The sequence below is a fragment of the Moschus berezovskii genome, chromosome 22 (genome assembly GCF_049115385.1).
Source record: "Moschus berezovskii isolate FMDL1 chromosome 22, NW_MosBer_1.0, whole genome shotgun sequence".
Classification (NCBI taxonomy): Eukaryota; Metazoa; Chordata; class Mammalia; order Artiodactyla; family Moschidae; genus Moschus; species Moschus berezovskii.
Genome location: NC_142481.1, coordinates 26,671,898 through 26,694,580, shown reverse-complemented (window position 1 = coordinate 26,694,580; position 22,683 = coordinate 26,671,898). Strand labels below are relative to the sequence as shown.

Below are 22,683 nucleotides of genomic sequence, written 5' to 3'. Positions count from 1 at the left end.
AGGAACCTCCGAAAAGCAATACGTACAAAAGGTTGGTATTCCCTTAATAGACTTTCTTATGCTCCAACATACTATGTGGCAGAGAGGTTCCTTTCATAAATATACATATGTAACATAACTTAAAGAGTATAGTTTGACAGCTTGTTCTTTTTTTTTTGGTCAAAATTATTGCAAATCAGTAGTCTCTTAGCTTTAGCAAAATTAATTTTTCCAGTTTCAGTCATCTTGAATAATCTCAAAAAGTTCTTGCCTTGAGTAATTTTTAAATCTCGTTGTGACATAAATCAGAGTTATATGTAGTAAGAGGCAAGAGTGCATGAACAAGTATTACTCCTAAGTCAGACCCACAGTCTCTGCAGCTCAGCCCAGCTATGCAGTTTCCACTAAAAACTTATTCTCTTTTAATCCTCACAACACACCTATAATGTGGGTGCTATTATTACATTTTACAAAAGAAAAAAATTGTGTATTGCAGTCATATCCAGGAGTTTGAGTTTTCTCAAAGGTTAACCTAGTAATGCCCCTTGCAGTAAAGTTGCTAACACAGTAGTGGTAGCCCTGAAAAGTATACATTTGTCATCCCTTAAATAGTGTCTCTACTTGAGAAAATTGTAGAATCCTTGGCTTATAAAAATTTACAGAGATTATATAGAGCTGTTTCATCTTTCTGAGATCTCACTTAAGGCATTTCACAGAAAGAGAAAATGTGTCTTCCCCCACCCTGCCCCCATAAAAGTACCATCTTTTTTGTTTGAGATGATGGCCAGAATATTTTTTAAAAGTGGAAATTAAAGGAAACTGTTAGTAAATTCAGCTGATTTATACTCAGCCCAAAGTCCCATAAAGAATTTGAAAATACAGACCATAAACTTGGTATAGACTTTTACAACACTTAAAATTGGTTAAGAATTATGTAGAATACATAAAGAATTTTTACAAATCAATTAAAAAATAACTTTGTAGAATATGAAAAGATTTAAGCACCTTACAGAAGAGGAAGCACAAATATGAGCATATTAAAAAGAAAGGTTTGATTTCATTTGTCATCAGAGAGATGCAAATTAAAATCATAGGGTATATTTCACACCTATCAGATTGGCCAAAATTAAAAATTCTAAAAATAATAAGAGTTGTTTAGGAAGTAAATTACCAATTCTTAGCCCCTGTTAAGGTCTTGAGGAAATGTAAATGGGTACAATCACTGTGGAAAACAGTTTATGCATTATCAAGTAAATTTGATAATATAGTAACTTTTGATCCAGCAATTCCATTTCTAGGGATATATATATATGTATATATACACTCAAGAAAAATGTGTATACATATATACCAATGAATACATTACAGGAATGCTTATAGCAACATTATCCAAGATACTAAAATATTGGAAACAACACAAATAACCATTCATTAGTAAAATGAATGAATTCATTCTGGGATATTCACACAGTGGAATACTACAAACCAGTAAAAATAACAGTCATAGCTACAGTCAATAACCTGGATAAATCTGAATGAATAGAGTTCTGTCTTATGGGCAAGAGGTTGTTGTTGAACCTGTATCTCCTTTGCTGCAGTATAGATGCATTTCCTCTACTTCTATGCTCAGTGGTCATAAAATTACAAAGGATCATCTGAGGGTTGATGTTCAACCATTCTTAGTCTTTTGCACTGAAGGCTTTATCTTCTGTGTTTTGTCAAGGGTCCTGCTTTTGATCTCTTTTGCCTCTTGGGCTCCCCTGGAAGGTACCTTGCAATCATTACTGTTTTGGGGAGATTACTTTTATGTTTCCCTGTGCCATGTAGCTGTTGTACATACTGACCAACTTGCTTATGTCTTTAAGCAAAGCTACCTGCCTGACATTCTAAACTTGTCCAGAACAGCTTTCTGCCATACTTTAATGTACAAAGTGCTTGGCATGTTGAGGCAAAAAGAATCGTTTTTATTATTGAACCGCAGCTGGTTTTTGTGGACTTCAAAGCCTTTTATTACTAAGACTGCATATGTCTTAAGTGGAGGGGCAGCCAGGTCTTTTAGATTAAAGCTAGCAGTGTTAATAAGTTCTAATAGAGAAGAAGGATTTTCTTTTTTCTTTTTTTGACTGTGCCATGTGACTTGCACGATCTTAGTTCCCCATCCAGTGATTGAACCCAGGGCCACCGCAGTGAAAGTGAGTCGTCTTAATCACTGGGCCACCAGGGAATTCTCTTTATTTTGAGGAGAATAATGACTGTCCTTAAACTGATGAAAGTTTCTTTGTAGGACTTCTTAAGCCAGCTACCATTTGCCTAACTTATTAGTACTGTCAGTATGTTCTGTGTGTGTTTGTCCTTATTAGTGTCCAAAGGAGGATAGAAATCAAGCTGCTTGACTAACTTCCCTTTGTGATTTTGGGTGCAGAGCTTTTGTTTCCTATGTGTAAAATGAGAATAATAATGGTACTCATTTCATAGTATTGTTGTGAGGATTAAATTTTAAGAATATATTTGGGGCAGATATAATATCATCAGCAATTGTATTAGGTTCATTGGTTCTACACTGATAATTATATACATAAAATGGTGGCCTTTTCCTGTTTAAGGATGTTAATTGTAGAATATGTGAAAAGGCTTAGAGAAAAATTTAATCTATCTGTAATCCCATAACCCAGAAATAACCATTTGTGTCTTTGTGAAAACACATACCGAGGTGTGTGTTTGTATATTATCTTTTTTTGGTGTGTGTGTTTGTATATTATCTTTTTTTGGTATCATGCTATATGTTCCATTTTTAGTCCTTTTACGTTATTGTTGAACTTTCACTTTAATTCAAATCTTTGTTTTTTGTTTTTTTTTTCTCCAAATCAAAGAATTAAATGTGAAAGTATTTAAATACTTTAGTATTAAAATGTGAATGTTGAATGATAGGGAACATTTCATACCAAATGTTCACAAGTTTATTGCTTTTTTCCCCCTTGAACATCTAGCTACTGGTCGTATTGGATCTTCCCCATCGTGGGTGCTATTCTCTTAGGTTTTCTGTATCGTTACTACATGGCGGAGAGCAAGTCCTCCTGAGGAGACCTTGTTGAAGTCTGGAAAGCATTTCCACTTGGGAGCAAGACCTAGAGACTTATTTGGAGCCTGCAGCGGTGCCCTCTTCTCGAGTCCTGCCATTTGTATTCTTATCCCTTGGAACCCAGACGGTTGGCCAGACATCCACCTCAGCTCCATGGCCGTGTCCAAATCATTTCTCAGAGCCTTACTCTCAAAGCACCTGCTCATTTTTCTGTATCCTTGCCTTTGTTTTCTCTCTTTACTCATTTCCATGAGCGCCTTTGTGTTTCAGAACTGTCTTCTATGATTACAGTCCACATGTCGTTGTGGCAGTCCCTTTGGTAAAATTGCCTGCTTTCCAGTACTTTGAACGCACGTTAGACATATTTAACAGTATGTCATGTTCTGGTTTTGAAGCTTTTCTTTTTCCCTTTTTCTTTTAAGTAAATATTCCTATTTTTTAAATTATGACTTAATTTTATTATTTATCATAAGAGGTTTTAATCCATGGCATCAGGTTGCACATCTTTGACTTAAAACACAACTGCAGAATTATCCTGTTACTTGTTTGTATTTGTTAAAACTGGCCAAGTGCAGCAAGGAGCCCTTGCCACCGTCTAAGGCATCAGATGGTGGTGCTGGGCAGAACTCTGCTTCCCTTTTGTTCATTGGGAGTGGGGAGAAACAGAGAGGGAGAGGTGAGTTAGGATGATAGAGTGAATTCACAGTAATCTTTCTTTTGAAAATATTGAAAAACACTAAGGGCAAGAGTTCAGAAGAAGCACTAAAGCTTTCATCCCTTATTTTGATTTGGCACCAGTTCCTAACCATCTTTTTTCTTCTTTTAAAGTTACCATCTTTCATTGGTAAAATGCAAGTAAGTATATCTTTAGAGCTTTACAGTTTTGTAAAGGATTTTGCTGTTTTTTTAATCGATTGGCAATTTTTTATTCCCCATTTTATAGAAGTAAGAGACTCCAAATTGATCAGAGATACAATATTTGATCTTCTATTTGCCCCAGTAAAGTAACTCCCATGGTAAAGCAACATTTGGAAGCAGGAGAGCGGGACAAGAGTGTTTTCCACTTCGTCTGTATTTTACCTCCATGGCTCCAATTTGTGGTTTTGTTGTTTTTCCATTGAGAGGGGGAAAAAAAAGTGGTAGTTTTTTTTTCCCCTTGGATAACTTTCCGTGAGGAGTATGTTATTATTCAGAGTTATATTACTGTTTCTCCTCAGTTCAGGCGTTTCTCTGGCGTATTTGACTGCTTTCTTCTCTCTGTGGAAGCACCTGAGGAGACCATCCACTGGCAGTTTTCTGCTGACAACTGTGGTGATTCTTCCTCCCTATCCTTTGAAGATGACCAGTCTGCTCTGAGCCATTGTCACGTACAGCAGGGAACCGCGTGGTTCAGGAAGGACCATGGTCGCTGCTCAGCATCTCCTCCCCTCTTCCTGCTTGCCAGAGACTTGACAGGACAGGAAACTACGCAGCAAACCAGTGTCTGCCCCTGCAAACTACTTAAGAAAAAGTTCAACCCAGGTCTTGTATCCTGTGATTTAGCAGTAGAGCAAATTCAGAATTCATAAAAATAACATTAACCTGGTAATTGTGTACTTGGTTATGACATTATAGAGTAATTTTAGGGGATTTCTGGCCAGCTTTTGTATGTCAGGGATGTGGGTTAACTTTAAAATTTTTATCTTTAGAAAATATTTTTATGCATTATAAGATGCCACTTTAAGACAATTTACTGAAAGAAAAATCTTTGATGATTATGTAACAGAGGTGGTGTGACTTGATTACTCCTCAATTTGAAGGCAAAGAAGGGTTGCCTTGAATAAGAATTGATATTTAATTGCTGTACTCATTTAAGTCACCTGATGACATGGGCCCACACTGGGGTAGAAATGAAGAACAAAGGAGTATTGAGGAGCTGGAAAAGGGAACATTCAAGCTAAAACTGAGCCAGAAGATAACTTGGATCAATTAAAAATGTGTTGGCAGTCCCCAAAATTGAATGGAAAACATCTGGCTTAGAAGAAATGTTAAAGAACAATATTCTTACGTAAAATGTATGTTTTTTGGTATTTTTTAAGGTAAAGACGACTGCACAAGGTACGTTTTTCTGTTTCATATTGGTTGTCGTTTCCTGTTTACATCTGGACTTGTTTTTATTCAGAGCCAGAGGAAAAGATTTTCAGACTTTGTCTCAGCCAGCCATGAAATCCATCCAATACCCAGGGCTCTCTTTTGATCTGCTAATGTGATGTCACTTTGCGTTATAAAAACCACTTTTGGGTCCACTTATTATTATTCTGCTGCCTACATAAACAGCCAGGTGAAAGGTAGAGCTTGTGTGAGAGCTTGCAGAGGATTTTTTTCTAAACAATAAAGTAATACAGTATATTAGCCAAATCTACCAAAAAGGACTTTTGTTTTAAGACATAGATGGGAATTCTTGAAACAGCCTCGACATTGATGGGTTGTGAAAAACCCCTCTGCAGAACCAGTGGAGCCAGTCCCTGTTGTCCGGAGCCTCCTGGGGTGTCTCTGGAGTGTTGGGTTGTTTATTCCCAAGGAAGACTTAACCGCCGGCGCCCACCATACTGTCAACATAATGGCTGGAGATCACAGGAGAGGAGATGAGGGGAAATTAGTGCCCCCAAATAAGGATGTTAGTGCCGTGTCCCAAGATTTCCTGCCTCTGTCTCTCAGGAGTTGGTTTTGGTTTCCAAATGACTTACATTTTGTAAAGACAGGAAAGTGGTAGGGACAAAGTTTATACTGTGTTTAGTTCTCATGTGACCACTTAAGCTGCAACAAAAATCCATTGGAACCTATAATTTGACCCTGTAAAGTTCTTTCAGCAGTTGTCATAAATGCACATGTTGTGAAATAAGAACATTGTTGTGTTTACACTCACTCAGTTCCCATGTGGAGCAATGAAAAATGCTTTTCAGGCCAGATATATCATTACTTACAGAGTGTCTCATGTTTAAAATCTCAAGTGATACCCATCTGATTAAATTCCATTTTAGAAACACAGAACAGTAACGTTGGTTACTTCCTTGCCCAGGAGAAATGGATTCAGATGTGTCTTGTGTCAACAGACTGTTGGTTTTTTTTTTTTCTTTCTTTCAACCATTTTGTTCTTTTGCCAGATATCATGAAAGTAATGAGTTTAGTCCCATCTGGCAGTTGTGCTCTGAGAGAGCTGGGTTTGTAATTTGTTGGGGGTGATCTAAGAGGGGAGGTTCCAAGAAGCAGAGAGGTATTTTTCAGGTTACCCACTCCACACCTAGCATCTCACTCATGAACTTGAGGGGCCAATTTGCACCTGCACCTATATTCTCCATTTGCTGTTTAGGCTGAGCACAGTGATTTCACTTTCTTTCTTTTGCTTTTACCCTCCACTCTGAGCAAGTAATATTAACATTCCTTTTGTGTATTCAATAAATGGAGTTTGTTTACCTATTTTATTTCAGCATATTTTGAACAAAGATCTTTGTCTGCTGGAATGTGCACACAGTGAATGTTTGTTTAGAACTACACACAATAAAGATACTGTTTTCCTTTTCTTGCCCTGACTACAGTTATTTTGTGTGTGTTTTTAATTTCTTTTTTTAGTAGAAATTTTGGTTCTGTAGTTCTCAGGTGTTCTGGAAGAAAAGAATTGGGGAGCATAAAGCCACCTGTATCTATGCTAATACTGGGTTTCGTGTAACTGCAGAGAGCTTCAGGATTCCTGCTGCTGTCGCTCTTTCTTGATGTGTATTGCTTGTTTGAAAATCACAAGAGGCGCAAACCAAGACTTTTGCTGTATTAACAGATACGATATAGCAACGAGGTAGACAGGTTTTTTTGAAACCATCTGATGAGAAACCAGTTCAAGGTAATAATATTTATCTATAATGCCAGTCTTCAAATGGGGTTGTTTTTCTTGGAAATAGCTAAACTGTTGGGGGAAATTAAGCATTGAGATCGAAGTTCTAGTGACTGTTAATAAATCAAGATAAATAAGCCATTTTTACAATTACCTTTAAAACACACTGATAGCCTTCTAACATTACCAATGAGACATCATTCTTTAGGGCGTTCTTTAGTAGTTATTTCACTGTCATATGAATTGAGGATTACTAATAGAAAAGTCCCATTCTTGTTGCTAGTGTTTGAGTCTAATGTTTAATCTTCAGTCCTAATAATTCACTGTTCCTGATGCTGAGTGTTTGGCAAGTATTTGACAAATCCTGGTCGATTGCTGAAAACCTGAGATGGAAGATTGTGATTTCAGTGTGTAAATTTAAGGGACCAAGCACCCACATAGTCTGCTAAATGATTGGTAATTGCAGGTAATGTAGGTAACCTAACATTAATTAGCTTAATAGATATCTGTATATACGCTGCAGGTTTTCCTCTATTTATGAGATGGTTACATCCCAGTAGTGAGTATCGTACTGGAGATTGCTGGCCCAGGTAAAGATCAAAATTAAAAAGTATGATTTTTACTGAATGCATAGCACTTCCACTGTCATAAAGTAGAGAAATTGTAAGTTAAACCACACTAAGCCCGAAACTGTATTTTCAGGGCCAGTCAGCTTCATCACACACTTAACATTTTAGAAAACAATTCTTGTATGAAGCATTCAGGAGAGACTAGGGTTGGATTTCGGGCAAAATGTGAGGACACAGTTGCAACACTCAATTTATGTGCCGCCTATTCTGCCATGCAGTATCTTAGATGACTTCCACACGTTTCTGATTCTGCAGGATCTTTACATGGAAATCGGGGATATCCAAATTTTACAAATGACTTGAGGCCACACAGCTAAGAGGTGAGCTAGACTTTAAACCCAAATCTAGCCCTGCTGCTGCTGCTGCTGCTAAGTCACTTCAGTCGTGTCCGACAGCTCTCAATTTCTAGTGTTGGTTGTTCCCATATGAAAACTAAGCTCTAGAGTCTTCCCTGTTGGTTCAGTGGTTCAGATTCTGCTTGCACTTTCCACTGCAGGGGGCACAAACAAGTTCAATCCCAGATTCCACAGGCCATGCAGTATGGCCAAAAAGACCCAAAACTGAGCTCTAGCTGTAGCAAAATAATATGCCTGGTATTCTACTACTGATTATCATTTATATATATATAGATATTTCTGTGTATGGCCAATAAAATAGAATCATGAATAATAAATCATTTTTCTTAATCAGTAGATACCAGAAAATAGGTACTATCTTAGGAGTCCACCTGCAAAGTCTTCATTGTTGAAGAGAATCAGTGTGAACAATTTAAAATGACTCTCATTCCCTTCCTTGTGAAACAGTTTCTTGATGCCAGTTAATGAGAATTTAGATTTGAACTGTATTATTAGAGTCAACTTTGGAGAAAAGGTAGTCTGTAAACAGTTAAAGACTATTGATGAAATCCTTAGGCAGCAGAGATGAGAAGTTCTTACATAACTTCTTCCATCCTATAATCCAGTCTAGGGTTCTGGATGAGATTTAATTCGGAAATATATGTATGTGTAAACTTACAATTAATGATGAGTAATTGTTAATAGGTTGACTTGACCTTTGCCTCTTCTGAACCTGTGAAAGTCTTCCTCTTCATGCCGTGAAGCACACAAGACTTGGAAACTGTCATTTCTGGCTTTTTTTTCTTATATCATTGCAAAAGATGATTCAAGGTCATTGGAGGAAGCACAACATAATGCAAATACAAATGCTGTTTGTTACAAGTGTGACAAGTGGCATTTTTGATCCATCAGTGCCAGTCTCAGAGCAGTTTCCTATTGTTTGCTCCTGGTCCGAAGCTCTGTGCCTGAAACATCAATGTGATGTTAACTTCAGAACCACATGGACCTGGTAAGAGAAAAATTTAAGAACCCAGGAACCTGAATTTCATTTCTCCTTCGAGAAGCTTACTTTGGGGATCTTTACCCTACCCCCACCCCCCAGTTTTCTCATTTAAGTTCTTCAGGAAGGAAGAACAATAGGGCGATGGTCACAATAAAAAGAAATGTTCTCACACACCTGTCCACTCTGATTTAATTATCCAAGAAATCTAATCAAGAGTAGTCCAGGAAAATGAGTTTTCCAAGACTCCCAATCTGATACACCCCCCCGTTTTTTTTTTTCCCTGAATTTTTTTTTTTTAAAGGCTTTTTAGTTTTTAGACTTTTTTTCTACTCTTCATTCTGCTCCATCTGGCCCCGTTAAACTACAGTACTCTGGCTCATGTCTTACTAATAAGTGACAAGGTTACACCTCAGCTACACGTCTCTTCATTTTTAAGTATTATGATCCAAAAATATACCCACTAGACTGTCTTATAAAACATTTGGAAGAAATAATGCTGATTTGTTTATAAGCTGGGCCATCCATGTAAACTAGTGCAGTCCTGTTGGAATATCTTTATTGACCTCACTCAGGGCTAAGTTCTACCTCTGGACCTTTCATGTATGAGTCAATATATTTGATTTTTGTCTCAAGCTAGTTCAAACTTGGTTTCTAAAACATATCCTAAATACAGTGGCCTCTGCAGCTTACCTGACCTTAAAATGCCTGCCTCGGTAGCATCTTCAAAAAGGTTCAGCCTCTCCAAGTGCACCTAGCTCCTGTAGGGCAGAAACTCATTTTCTTATTCTGTGCCAAGTCTTAAGTATCTTTGCAAAACAGAATTATTCATTGCTTTAAAAAGATAAACACTCAAAAAAATATATACAAGTTTATTTTTGTCATAGAATAAGATACATAAATATATTTAAGATAACAGTTGCAAAGGGAACTTCACTTACAATCAGTTATGAATGAGCATCTGATGGGACCTAGGGTAAGGAGCACAACTAAACCTCAAGTGCACTGGAACCAGTAGGAATCAAAGTGGCTACATTGGTTTCCAGTCCAAACCTGTGAGGAAGACTAACTCTTAGAAGTGAGAATGTAATTAGCCAGATGGTATCGGAGTGTCCATTTCTGGTGCCATCAAAGACAACGGGATCCATTCCTCAGATTTGAATGGGAGAAAGATCAGGGGGAAGCAGATAGCCAAGGCAGGTACTGTTATCATATACTTTGTGTATTTTGTTTGAATGCTTCATTAATTGGGGCTTCCCTGGTGGCTCAGAGGTTAAAGTGTCTGCCTGCAATGCAGGAGACCTGGGTTCGATCCCTGGGTCGGGAAGATCCCCTGGAGAAGGAAATGGCAACCCACTCCAGTATTCTCGCCTGGAGAATCCCATGGGCGGAGGAGCCTGGTGGGCTACAGTCCATGGGTTCGAAGAGTCGGACATGACTGGGTGACTTCACTTATGCAGAAGGAAGCATCTTCTACATCCTTCAAGTTGCCCTGCTTTATACTGGACCATAGGAAGGACTAAGTTGATTCCGTATGGTTTATCATGCTGTGTCTGAGTGAGCAACCTATCCAAATTTGTTGCAGAAGTATCTAAGACTCCCAAGTAGAATTTTGAGATGAATTCTAATTCTTCCCACATCACTAACAACCAGGAACCCCATTCATTCCTCCGTCCCTACAAATCCACTCTGTCTTCTCTGTAAAATAAATTTGGTTGCCAGCATTTGTTGATTTCATAGATATATTTTAACTGAACTTTATTTTTTAGAGCAGTTTTAAATTTAGAAAAATTGCAAAGACAATACAAAGAGTTGACATAAACTTAGCACCCGGTTTACCCTCTTCCTAGCATCTTAAACATTAGTATGGTACATTGGTTATAGTTAATGAACCACTATCAATACATTATTATCAAAGTCTGCCATTTATTCATACTTCCTATTTTTACATAATTTTTTTTTCTGTTCCACTGTTAAATTTAGTCATCATTTCTTCTTTGCCTCTGCTTGACTGTGACAGTTTCTCAGACTCTTGTTTTTGATGACCTTAAAAGTTTTGAGGAGTGTTGACTAGATACACTGAAGGATGCCCTGAATTGGAACTTGATGTTTTTCTTATAATTAGATTGAGGTTATAGGTCTGGTTGGGGCCCAGGGAAGCTCTAGATGTAATTTGTTATTATCATGTCATGTCAAGGGTATATACTATCAATGTGATGGATGATGGATGAGGTTGTCCTTGATCAACAGGTCAGCCTTGACTGCCTGTGTAAGTCCTTCCTGCCATCATGGGATCTGTAAAGAGTACATTGAAGCATTATGTTCTGTGCTCAACATAACTGGTAACAGACACCATCCCAGTAACCTCAAAAAATGTTAATGACTCAGTGCCCAAATGGGCAATTCCGAGAGGAAGGATCATTGACATTCAGAGCAGAGGGAGAGAGGGCAGAAGGCCGCTGTGTTTATTTTGCCACGGTCAATTTATTCTCTCCTCCCAGAGAGTTACTTAAAACCTCTAACCTTGAATCTCTTTAACATTAGATTCAGCCACAAATCTCCCCTGTGTGTGACCTTTGCTACCACTGATCAATATACAGCATGTGTATACATGAGTGGAGGCAGGTATTTTCTGCTTTCATTCTGTGGCTTGCTGTAGGGAGCACTGGCATGGGCTTCTCAACATCCATCACACCCGAGCTGATAAGTCTAGGACAGTTGGGCCTGCCTTCTGTCCCGCATGGTTCTACATATGACCCAGTTCTCACCAGTGGGATGAAACTTGTGGAAGAAATTTTCTCTCCAAAGACAAGGGTCACAGAAAGAACTGCTGTGGCTGTTTTGCCACCAAGATGGCTGAATGGAGAAGGAGAGAACAGGAGACTGTTGCCAGCTGCTGGCACAGTGAACCCTGAAGCGCACCCTGCAGCAAGATTTCCATTTAGGCGGGGACTGTAAATTTCCTTATTGTTTAAGCCATTTGAGTTGGGGTTTCTATTACTTGCTGCTGGAAGCATCCTCACTGATAAACCGCCCCTAAGAGGAATGACTCATGGGGAAACAGTCCTCCCAGCTTCTGATTAACTCTGGCCTCCAGAGATAATTATCTGGGCCATCAGATACACAAAAAGTATGGAGGTCATGAGACTAAAAGGAGAGTGGTTACAATTAAGGAGAGGGTGAAGACCGGCTGGGAGGGGACCTTAGAGGGGCTTCTTGGAATGCTGGTAATTTCTTGATCCGGGTGGTAGTTTGGTGAGTGTGTCTACTTTGGGATAAATTCATTGGACTGTAGATTTATGATTTGTGTACTTTTCTGCATGGAGGTTATACTTCAATTTTTAAAAGAAAGTTTTAGTAAACTTTTAGTAGAGATATTACCTTGTAACCAGACCTCCACAGAAACTGTTTATATCTTGAGTGGAAGGATATGAATGCCGTATTGTGGTCATTTTATTAGGCAGCCAAACTCAGCTGCCGCGATGTGCTTTCTTTGATAGGCTTCCAGATTCTCATTGTGAAGACCCTCCTGTTACTAGTGTGTGGCCAGCCTTCTCGAATCTCAGCCAGAATGCTTTCCCGTAGGGTTCGGATGGGAGGGCGTCAGTCACATCCTTGCAGATGAAGTACTTCATCGTTTTTAGAGTTCAGTCACAATGACTATTAAAAACCAAAACGAAAGCTAACAGGCTGGCGCCTGTCCGCGTAAAGCTTGGTCTTTCTCAGAGAGGCATTCTAGTTACAGGAGGGTCCACTCCAAAGAAACCAGAGTTTGAAGACTACAGCCAGCAACCTCATGCAGCTTGGGTTGAGACCTCTGGTTCATGAAGGAAGGGATGGAAGATGTTAAGTTAGATGTTTGTGGAAGGAGAATATATAGGCTTTGGGGACCAGATTATCTGGAAAAAGACTTGGCACCACTGGAGGAAAACCAGGTAAGAAAAGTTACCGTAGGGACTTCCCTGGCAGTCCAGTGGTTAAGATTTTGCCTTCCAATGCAGGGGGGTGCAGCTTCGATCCCTAGTGAAGGAGCTAAGATCCAACGTGCCTCTCAACCAAAAAAGCAAAAACATAGTAAACAGAAAACATATTGTTAAAAGTTCAATAAAGACTTTAAAAATGGTTCACATTTAAAAAAAAATTTTTTTTTTTAAAGATAAAAGTTACCATAAATCATAGGTTGGAGAATGGAGTTGGACTTGGGGTAGGAAGTTGCTGGTAATATAAATCCTCATGAGGGAGTGGATTTGGAGGGTGATTACATCATGATACTAAATGGGGAAACTGGTTGGTGGTCAGACCCATGGAATTCAGTCTCCTTAACTCCTTATAGCCCTGTCCTGTTTGAGGAGTTACGCTGACCTGCAGAACTGGAAGCTCATCAGAATGTGTAGACATCTTAATTTCTGTCCCACCTAACTCATCAAGGTGCTTACACATCCAGTATATCCTCGCTGAGCTTTGTGAGGTAAGTAATTTAGATATGATCATAAAAGGGTGACTAAGAGAACAGACCTTAGAGTCTAAGACCTGTGTTTGAATCCCATCTCTGTCTTATCAGTGGAACTGTGTTGTGAAATGTACTCAACGCTGAGTGGTCAGTTGTTCTTACCACCATATGGCAACCTATGGAGACATTTCTGATCGTCGTAACTAGAGAAGCATCCCACAGACGCTATTAAACATCTTGTGGCGCACAGGACAGCTCCCTTTTGTAAAGGACTATGCAGCCTGAAATGTCAGCAGTGCTGCTGCTGGGAAACCCCTGACTCTAATCTGATTTTTAGTCTCTTTATCCTTACAATGGGGATATTGACAGTACCTAGTTGGGTTGTTTTGAAGCGTAGATGAAATAATAGTCGATGTTGGATTGTCTGTTCTTTCATTCTCCCTGCCATTCTCAGAGCTGCCCTCTTTGGAATAGGCATCTCTCCAGAGTTAGATTTCCATGGGCTGAACTGCCGACTGTCCATAGTTCCCGTTTGGTTTCATGATGTTTGTCCCTGGCAGGCGTTTTGTGTGGTGTGTCTCTGCCCCGTGCCACAGTTAATTGGGTCAGGGTGGAGGCTAGATCCAAACTAGAGCAGTAAGAGTTCTTTCCCCAAGGAACTGTGTAATCTGTACTGAGAGATGTCAAGGCTCTGTCTGGCTTGAATCAGTTCAGTTCAGTTGCTCAGTTGTGTCCAACTCTTTGTGAACCCATGGACTGTAGCACGCCAGGCCTCCCTGTCCATCACCAACTCCCGGAGTTTACCCAAACTCATGTCCATTGAGTCGGTGATGCCATCCAGCCATTTCATCCGCTGTCATCCCCTTCTGCCTTCAATCTTTCCCACCTTCCAATGAATATTCAGTACTGATTTCCTTTAGGATTGACTGGTTGGATCTCCTTGCAGTCCAAGAGACTCCCAAGAGTCTTCTCTCACACCACAGTTCAAAAGCATCAATTCTTCGGTGCTTAGCTTTCTTTATAGTCCAACTCTCACATCCATACATGACTACTGGAAAAACCATAGCTTTGACTAGATGGAACTTTGTTGCCAAAGTAATGTCTCTGTTTTTTAATATGCTGTCTAGGTTGGCCATAACTTTTCTTCCAAGGAGCAAGCATCTTTTAATTTCATGGCTGCAGTTACCATCTGCAGTGATTTTGGAGCCCCCCAAAAATAAAGTCTCTTACTGTATGGAGAAGTTATAAACCTGGCAGCTGTGGGTGGTCATTTCTCACATGTGAGTGGAGTGCAAAAACAGTCAGTTTACCTCAAAAGAGAAGAATGTAACAGTTCCAGAGAGAAGAGCTGCAATAAGAGACGGATTCTGTTCTCTGCTGCACCTTGCCCTTAGGTGACTGAGGCCATTTCTGCAACCATGTCATACTTCTTGCTCGAGCTGGCTTCAGTTATGTTTGTTGTGCTCTTGGGACATATTACCGATGACATATGTAAAAACATTTAGCATGGTGCCTGGGAATAGTCCTAAGTAAGTGTCAATTATTATCATTGTTCCCATTTTAGAGATGAGGAAGTCAAGGCAGAGAGATTAAATAATTGGTGTTATGTCGCTCAGCTCTTTAGGGGTAACCTGATCTAGAATCCAGGTGTCCTGACCCCTCAACATGGGTTCTGTTCCATCTGTCCTTTGACTTGTGAAATAAAACTTTAAGAATAGTGCATGAGTAAGTAAGTACCTATGTACAGTTAAAAATAATTCACAGTGAACCCTGGTGTATCCATCACCCAGGACAAGAACTTGAAAATTGGCTGCCACTCAGAGGACCTTCCTGTGTCCCTCCCTGACACGTCGTCTCCTGCTCTCCCTGCCAGAGGTAACCAATATCCTGTTTTTTGGTTGAAATAATTTTTAATAGTTTTTCCACCCGCATTTGCATCCCTAAACCACATGATTTCACTTTCTTTGTTTTAGAACTTTATATAAATGAAACTACATATTCTCTGTGACTTGTTTCTTTCAACACCATGTTTGCAAGGCTCATCCATGCTGTGATGTGTAGCTGCAGTTCATTTATTTTCTTTGATGTATAGTCCACAATGTGTTTATGCAAGGTGCTGTGAATGGGCACTGGATTGTTTCTGATTTTTGGCCAGCAGTGTGACTGGAAGCATCCTTGCTTGTCTGCTGGTGTACATGTCCACGGCTGTCTCGTGGGTGTGTGAGTAGGAGACAACCTGCTGTGCGTGACTTGCTTTGCTCCACGTCCTTATCAGTTTGGGTTCTGTTTCATGCAGATGCCTGTACATGGGGCCACAGGACAAATAAATTACTGTGTAGTGCTGTGGGACACGCAGATTTAAAATACAGAATCCTGGGACTTCCCAGTGGTCCTGTCATTAAGACTCCAAGCTTCCAGTGCAGGAGGTGTGGGTTTGATCCCCGGTGGGGAAACTACATTCCCATGTGCAGGCAAAAAAAAAAAAGAATAAAACAGAATCCTTCTTCAAAAAGTTACACATAGAATAACCATATGACCTAGCAGTGCCACATCTAGGTATATACCCAAGAGAACTGAAAACGTGTTCACACAAAACTTGGGCATGAATTTTTGTAGTGGCATTATTCATAATAGCCAAAATGTGGAAATAGGCCAAGTGTCCATCAACTGATGAGTGAAATGTGGTCTGTACCTACGATGGGATATTATTCAGCGTAAAAAGGAATGAAACGCTGATTATACTTCAATTTTATGGTAAGTGAAAGAAGTCCAGACACAGAAAGTCACATATCATTCTGCTTATATGAAATGTTCAGAATAGGCAAATTCTTAGAAGCAGATTACTGATTGCCAGGAGCAAGAGGGCAGGGAAAACAGAGATGACATTGATGGGTACAGGGTTCTTTTTTGAGGTGATGAATATGTTCTGGTGTTGGTTTTCCTGGTGGTAAAGAATCTGCCTGCATTGCAGGAAGCCAGGGTTCTATCCCTGGTTCAGGAAGATCCCATGGAGAAGGAAATGGCAACCCCTCCAGTATTCTTGCCTAGAGAATCCCATGGACAAAGGAGCTTGGGAGGCTACAGTCATGGAGTTGCAAAGAGTTGGACACTGCTGAGTGACTAACAGTTTACACTTGACACTATATGTTCTGGAATTAGCAGTGATGGTCTGACCAATTTATGAATATACTAAAAAAACACTGAATTGTATGCCTTAGGGGGAATTTAATGGTATGTGAATTATACATACATACATACATATATATATATATGTATTTATGTTTTGGGGTATTTTATTATTCAGCAGTAGAGAAACAGACTTTCAACTAAACCAAAAATTTCAAATGTTGCTTAAGTAGAGGTATAAATTAAAATAAATTCTTTCTGCTATACTGCCATTTCCCTCACTTATGATAACCTGTTATTAATTTGTGATGGGATTCTATGTGAGGAGCCCTTCATTGGGGTTCCTTATTATTCCTATCTGACATTTAGGCTACAAACCTTAAACAGGTGTGTTTCTAACCTTCCGCTAAACCTTCTGAGGTACTAGTCTTAGCTGGACGTTCCCCCACTTTGATAAACTCCTGATGTTGAACTTCAGACAATGGTCATGGAAGTGGAAGCATTTTTTTTTTTTTAAACAACTTTATTTTCCTATTTATTTTTGGCTGTGACGGGTCTTCATTGCTGAAGCTGGCTCCTCTCTGGAGCATCACGCAGGCTTATCATTGCTGTGGCTTCTCTTGTTGTTGAACTTGGGCTCTAGGGCACATGGGCTCAGTAGTTCTGTGGCACATGGGCTTAGTTGTCCTGAGGCATGTAGAATCTTCTCTGACCAGAGATCAAACCCATGGGCCTTGTGTTGGCAAGCAGATTCTTATCCGCTGGACCATCATGCAAATCCTAAGGGGGAGCATTTTTGTTTTACTTCCTGGAATCACCAACTTTTCTAATTCTCTTTAACTTTTCTTTACTTACCGAGATTTGTTTAGTGTTTCCCTCAGGCCCTCCATCATTCTTTAATTCCTACACTTTCTATGGCACACTAAGTATTACAACCATGTTCCATTTAATCAATGGTATGGGAATTATATCTGAACAGAAATGTCAATACAAACACAGTTTCCGTATTGTTCATTAATTTATTCAAAACACATGTATTGAATACCTAGGACATGACAGATGTGCCTTAGCACATTGTTGGCAAAACTTGTTGGCAAAAGCACATTGTGGTCAAGGAGTTAGATATGAATCTTGTTTTGGTCAGAACCACTGTTGGGTAGCCAGTGCCCATTCAGGTGGGGTCACCAAGCAGAGTTTAATGCAGGGACAGTTTGTAGAAGTGCAGGCAGGGCTAAGAGATACCTGGTGAAGGAATGGTGCTGAGGCACCTTGGGGTGGCAACAGCTGGCAGCCAATGCCACCTGGGCCTGGGAAGACAACAGGGTTAGGAGAACCCAGCAAGACCTGAGGGAAGAGGCTGGACAGTGGCCCTTTAGAGGCAAATGGGGAACTGCCTAGGAGCCCCTGTTGTCACAAACTTTAGGTTTTGAGTGGGGAGACAAAGAGAAAAAATAGTTACAGAACATGATCAACAAACAGGATGACATGAAGGAGGGCATCCTGGGGTATGGGTGGCTGTCTGGGAAGGTCTTTCCAGGTAGGAGATGCTGTTGAGCTGGGACCTGAAGGGTAGAGCCCCAGGGTGACGAAGGCACTGCTGGCCGAGATGGGGAAGCTCAGAGGAGAGTCAGGTTTAGGCGAGGAAATTCAGAAATCTCGGCACAGGGACATATTAAAGATAGAGCCTATACAAATGCAGAAGAATAACAAATCAAGGCCAAGCAAGAGTCCGTGGGGTTCACAGAGAGGCAAAGGAGGAGAGGCGATGGCTGAGGGCTGACACCCAGCGCCTGCCTCAGAAGCCAGGACGTGTGTGGACTGCACCCTCCCTGGAGGTTACACCAAGTGCTGGCACAGCACTCTGGCTCCCAGCCCGCCCGCCTGCTCGTGGGGCTCCTTCCAGTGTTTATTGGGCCTTCTGCCACGTCTGAGGTCCTCCCCTTACAAAGGCAAGAAGGGCCAGGGGAAGGGAGTGTCCCTTCTGAATACCAGATGGGACACATAGCCTTAAATAGGCAGTGGTCACAGGGAGAAAAGTGGGCTTGCTAACTATGAAGGTTCCAAAGTTTGCTTAGAAATAGGCACCCAGGCCCCTGATGAGTACCATGATGCCCAGAGCACCTGGAGGAAACAGCAGCCCTGACTCCATGGCTGGAGTCAAAGCAAGGCATCAGAAGAGAACTGAGTCTGAACCTTTTCCCTCACCTGGTGGGTCTCATGGCAGCAGCCAGAGCCCACCCTCGGGTGCTTCTAGCCCACACAGTTTGGCACATCTCTATATTTTCTTCCATCAAGGTCTCTGCCCTCTGGCTCTCTGCCCAACCAGTTGCCCACAGACTGGAAAACAAAGACTCGAAGCCTTCCCTGGAGACCTGGGCTTAAGGGATGGGCCTTGGGCAGGCTGGGCGGATGCTCTGTTGATTTCTCTTTTTTCCAAGTGCAGAGAATGTGACAGCCAATTCCTGTTGGAAATAGCTTTTGTTTTCTTTGGAGCATGAAGCACTTTTCCTTTCTCGTGATTGTCTCAGTTCAGGTCATGTTTAGGATGATGATTTGCTAACCTAATTGCCTGCCTTCCAGATCCAGAGTTCTTAACCTTTTAGGGTAGAGACCCTATTGCAACTCTGATAAGAACTATGGACCCTGTCCCCCAAAGGTACATACACACAGATACCCGCAATTTCACATTTAATATCAATCCTAGCAGGTTAAAATCCCCTGGGTGAAGAAGAGTGTGTTCTTCCTACTCCACACCCCCACTCCCACCCCCAGCTTTTTTTTTTCCATCTGGATCTTAAAATCCACCAGCACTTCTTGCCTGGCTCCTGCCTGAATTAATCACTCCTGCTGAGGAGCAGGGACACTGGCTGGATTCGGGCTGCCTCTGGTTTCAAAACTCCAGGTCTGTGGTGCTTCAGTTTTTCAGGCAGCAGGATATTCCAGTGGGGTTTTTTTAAATCTCTGTCTCATCCATGCCTGGTTATTATGGAGGAGCTGGGCAGCCAGAGACTCGGAGATCCTAGAAGAGGTGACACAGCTTTGGGTGAGACAAGGGAGACAGGCGTTGTCTGGTTTTGTTAAATTCCAGAAGCAAGTCATTTTGCCAAAAATGCCAAAAATAAAAGGACTGTCTAGACACACACTAGAAGCTCTCCTATGAAGAAAGACCTTCCTGAAGATCATTGATTTATACTTAAATGGCTAGACTAGAGGGTTCATTTATTTTTGGCCACACCGTGCAGCTTGTGGGATCTTAGTTCCCTGACCAGGGATTGAACCCCAGACCATCGACAGTGAGAGCTGATAATCTCTGGACCGCCAGGGAATTCCCTGGGTTCATTTATTTAACAGGCATGGTTTGCGTCCCTGGGGTGCACTGTGAATCAGACAGACAACGAACCAGAGCGTTTTAAAGGTAGTGACAAGGGCAAGGATGAAAATAAAATAGGGTGAAGTGATAGATGTGAGCTGAGAAGGTGCATTGGAGCCAAAACCTACATATTGCAAAAGAAGCTTCCATCTGGAGGAGAAGAGCTCCAGGTGGAGTGAGCAGCTGCTGAAAAGGCCCTGAGGCTGAAACAAATTGGGCTGCTTAAGGAAAAGGAAAAACACCTGTGGCTGGTGCAGCTTCCGGGAGAGGGGGTCCAGCTTCCGGGCGGGCGGGCCGCGTTGGGGTTTGCAGGAAAGACGGTGGAGGGGGAAGAGCAGGCGTCTGTGACTGGATTTGCAGATTTGCATTTTGAGATTTGACCTCCGCGGAAGTGTCTTCAGGGAGAGCAAGAGCGGAAGACGGACCGAAGCGAGGCTGACTATGAGTGGGAGATGGGGCCTCTGATCTCTTGGTGCCCATACAGATGGCAAGACAGAACCGTTTTCCAATGGACGCACGTGCTTCGTGTCATGTAATATATGACAACTCCAGGCGGGTGAGACTCTGTGGGAACCTTTTATTACTGCGCAGAAGGACCAAAGTTAAGGTGCTCTTGCCAGTCTAAGGTTTCCTGTTAGCACCCTTCCAGGAAAAACATGAACAGAGAAAGGAATCCTCTTTTAGAGAAAGTTGCTTGGCTGTTCTTGTCTCTGCAGAATGTTAATCACCTTGTCAGGCAGGAGGAGGGGGAGGAGAGCTGGTATGTATTAGGTACCAACTGCATACTTTGATTTCATCTAATCCCACAGTAACACTACAAGGCTCATAGTTTTTTGTTTTGCTTTGGTGTTTTCTTTCTTTTTTTTTTTTTTTGAGATGAGGAAACAAGTTCAGAGAGGTTAGGTAAACTGCCCAAGGCCACAAAGATAAGAAGTGATAGAGCTGTGACCCAAACCCAGGCCAGTGTGATTCCAAAGCTTTCCACACCATCCCAGGTGAGCACGTTGAGGAGGACTTAGTAACCTCAAAGCTCACAGGTTTTTAAATACTCCGTGGATGAAAACTGGCCTCTGTTGGGGAGTCCCCTGACTATTCCAGAACATGGGGTGTGCTGAGCGTGGTGATGTCCAAGACTTGCATTTAGAGACGTTCCCTAATGTTTAGAAGATTTAATGATGCTAGAGAATCTAAGGGAGAAAGAAGGATTTGAGTCTTCAGATAAACAGGCTCATTAACTACCAACAACTCAGTAAGGGTGAACTCAATTAGGGATTACTGGAAGGTAGAATTTATGCCACTTGGCTTGACTCTTGAAATGAGAGGCTGATGGTGGCTACCAGTTTATCATGGAGGTGTAACTCAGGGACAGAGACTCTACTGAGAAAGTCTGTGTTTTAAATCCTTCCCCTGCTTCTCTGCAGCCAGTTGCATGGCAGGAGGACTCTGGAGGGTTCTGGAGGTCTCCAGTGTTTCCAGCAGGACCCCTGGCCCGGGGTCCTTGGAGCCTCAGGACTCTGTGTATCATGAGGACTCCTTTTGTCCTTACAGAACAACCCAGAAAGGAGTGGGCCTCACCGGGTCCACCTTGTCTGACTGCCTGGGATTGTCTCAGGAAAAGACTGGGGCAACATTCCCAGCAACTGGACACAGGAAAAGCCAGCCCATCACACCCAGGGTTACACCCAGGGTTGCAAAGAGAAACATGACACTGAGTTCCTGTCGTGGTGTTTCTGGCTCTGGTGGGTGTGCACACCTGGGACTAGACTGCAGGCTCCCTGGAGGGAGGGCTGTGTCGTCTTCTCTTTATTGTTTTGGCTGTGCTTGAACGAATGAACGGAGGTGGACAGATACTGTCTTCGTCCGCTAGGATTTGACATTTCAGCTGGAATTATAAGCCCACAAAGAGAAAAGAGGATTCCCTGGTAGCTCATTGGTAAAGAAACCACCAGCAATGCAGGATATACGGGTTCGATCCCCAGGTCAGGAAGATTCCCTGGAAAAGGAAATGGCTACCCACTCCAGTGTTCTTGCCTGGAGAATCCCATGGACAGAGGAGCCTGGCAGGCCACAGTCTATTGGGTCGTGAAAGAGTCTGACACAACTTAGCGACTGAAAAACAAACAGAAAACTGAGGCATTAAGGGAAGTATGTTTTGAAATCAGATCTAGCTTCTAGCAAAGATTGTAAGGTCTTGGTTTCCTCATCTGCAGAAAGAGGTGATGAGGCACATCGTAGAAAGTGGCTGTAAGTATTGACTGAAGTGCATTTATGTGCAGAGCAGAGAGCTCAGCTCATAGCAGCCTCAGAGCAAGTGCATAACATTTCTGCCACAACCCCCTACACCTTCCATGGTACTTCTGTTTCAGTAGGAACTTTCATATCTTTTTGCTGTGATTCACATCACAACCGTATAATCTGAGTGTATATATACCTTTAAATATAAGCAAAATGTAAATTTTATGAATTAACACTCTTTACTATGTGTGATGGAATCTGATAGTTTCTACTCTGTTCAATTTTGTGGGAAAAAATAATGCTAAAGGGGCACAGGAGAACTTTTGGGTGATGGACATGTCCTATATTTTGATTCGGGTGGTGGTGTTGTGGGTGTCTTTGTCAAAAATCATTGAACTCTACATTAAGATAGGTGCATTTTAGTGCTTGTCAATTATATCTCAGTAGATTGGCAACCCTCCAAGTTCCTTTTTTATTGAGACACAATTCACATTCCATAAAATTCATCCTTTTAAAGTGTACAATTCAGTGATTTTTAGCATATTCACAGAGCAACCATCACCACTAGCCAGAACATTTTCATCACCGTGAAAAGTAACCCTGTACCCACTGACA

At 41.4% G+C, this 22,683-nt stretch overlaps 2 protein-coding genes across 2 annotated transcripts in view; both read left to right on the top strand.

Moving 5' to 3' along the window:
* Window positions 1-6,617, top strand: part of CYB5B (cytochrome b5 type B) — a 29,053-nt gene extending 22,436 nt beyond the window's left edge. Inside the window, exons 4-5 of the mRNA XM_055412423.2 lie at window positions 3-31; window positions 2,967-6,617. Of these exons, the coding sequence (XP_055268398.2) occupies window positions 3-31; window positions 2,967-3,057 (120 nt within the window). The 3' untranslated portion in view covers window positions 3,058-6,617. The remainder of the gene's footprint in view (window positions 1-2; window positions 32-2,966) is intronic.
* A 6,387-nt stretch (window positions 6,618-13,004) lies between these two features.
* The window catches only part of NFAT5 (nuclear factor of activated T cells 5), a 191,083-nt gene continuing 181,404 nt past the window's right edge, over window positions 13,005-22,683 (top strand). The window contains exons 1-2 of the mRNA XM_088830608.1: window positions 13,005-13,355; window positions 15,128-15,212. The gene's annotated coding sequence lies outside the window, so the exon portion shown is untranslated. The remainder of the gene's footprint in view (window positions 13,356-15,127; window positions 15,213-22,683) is intronic.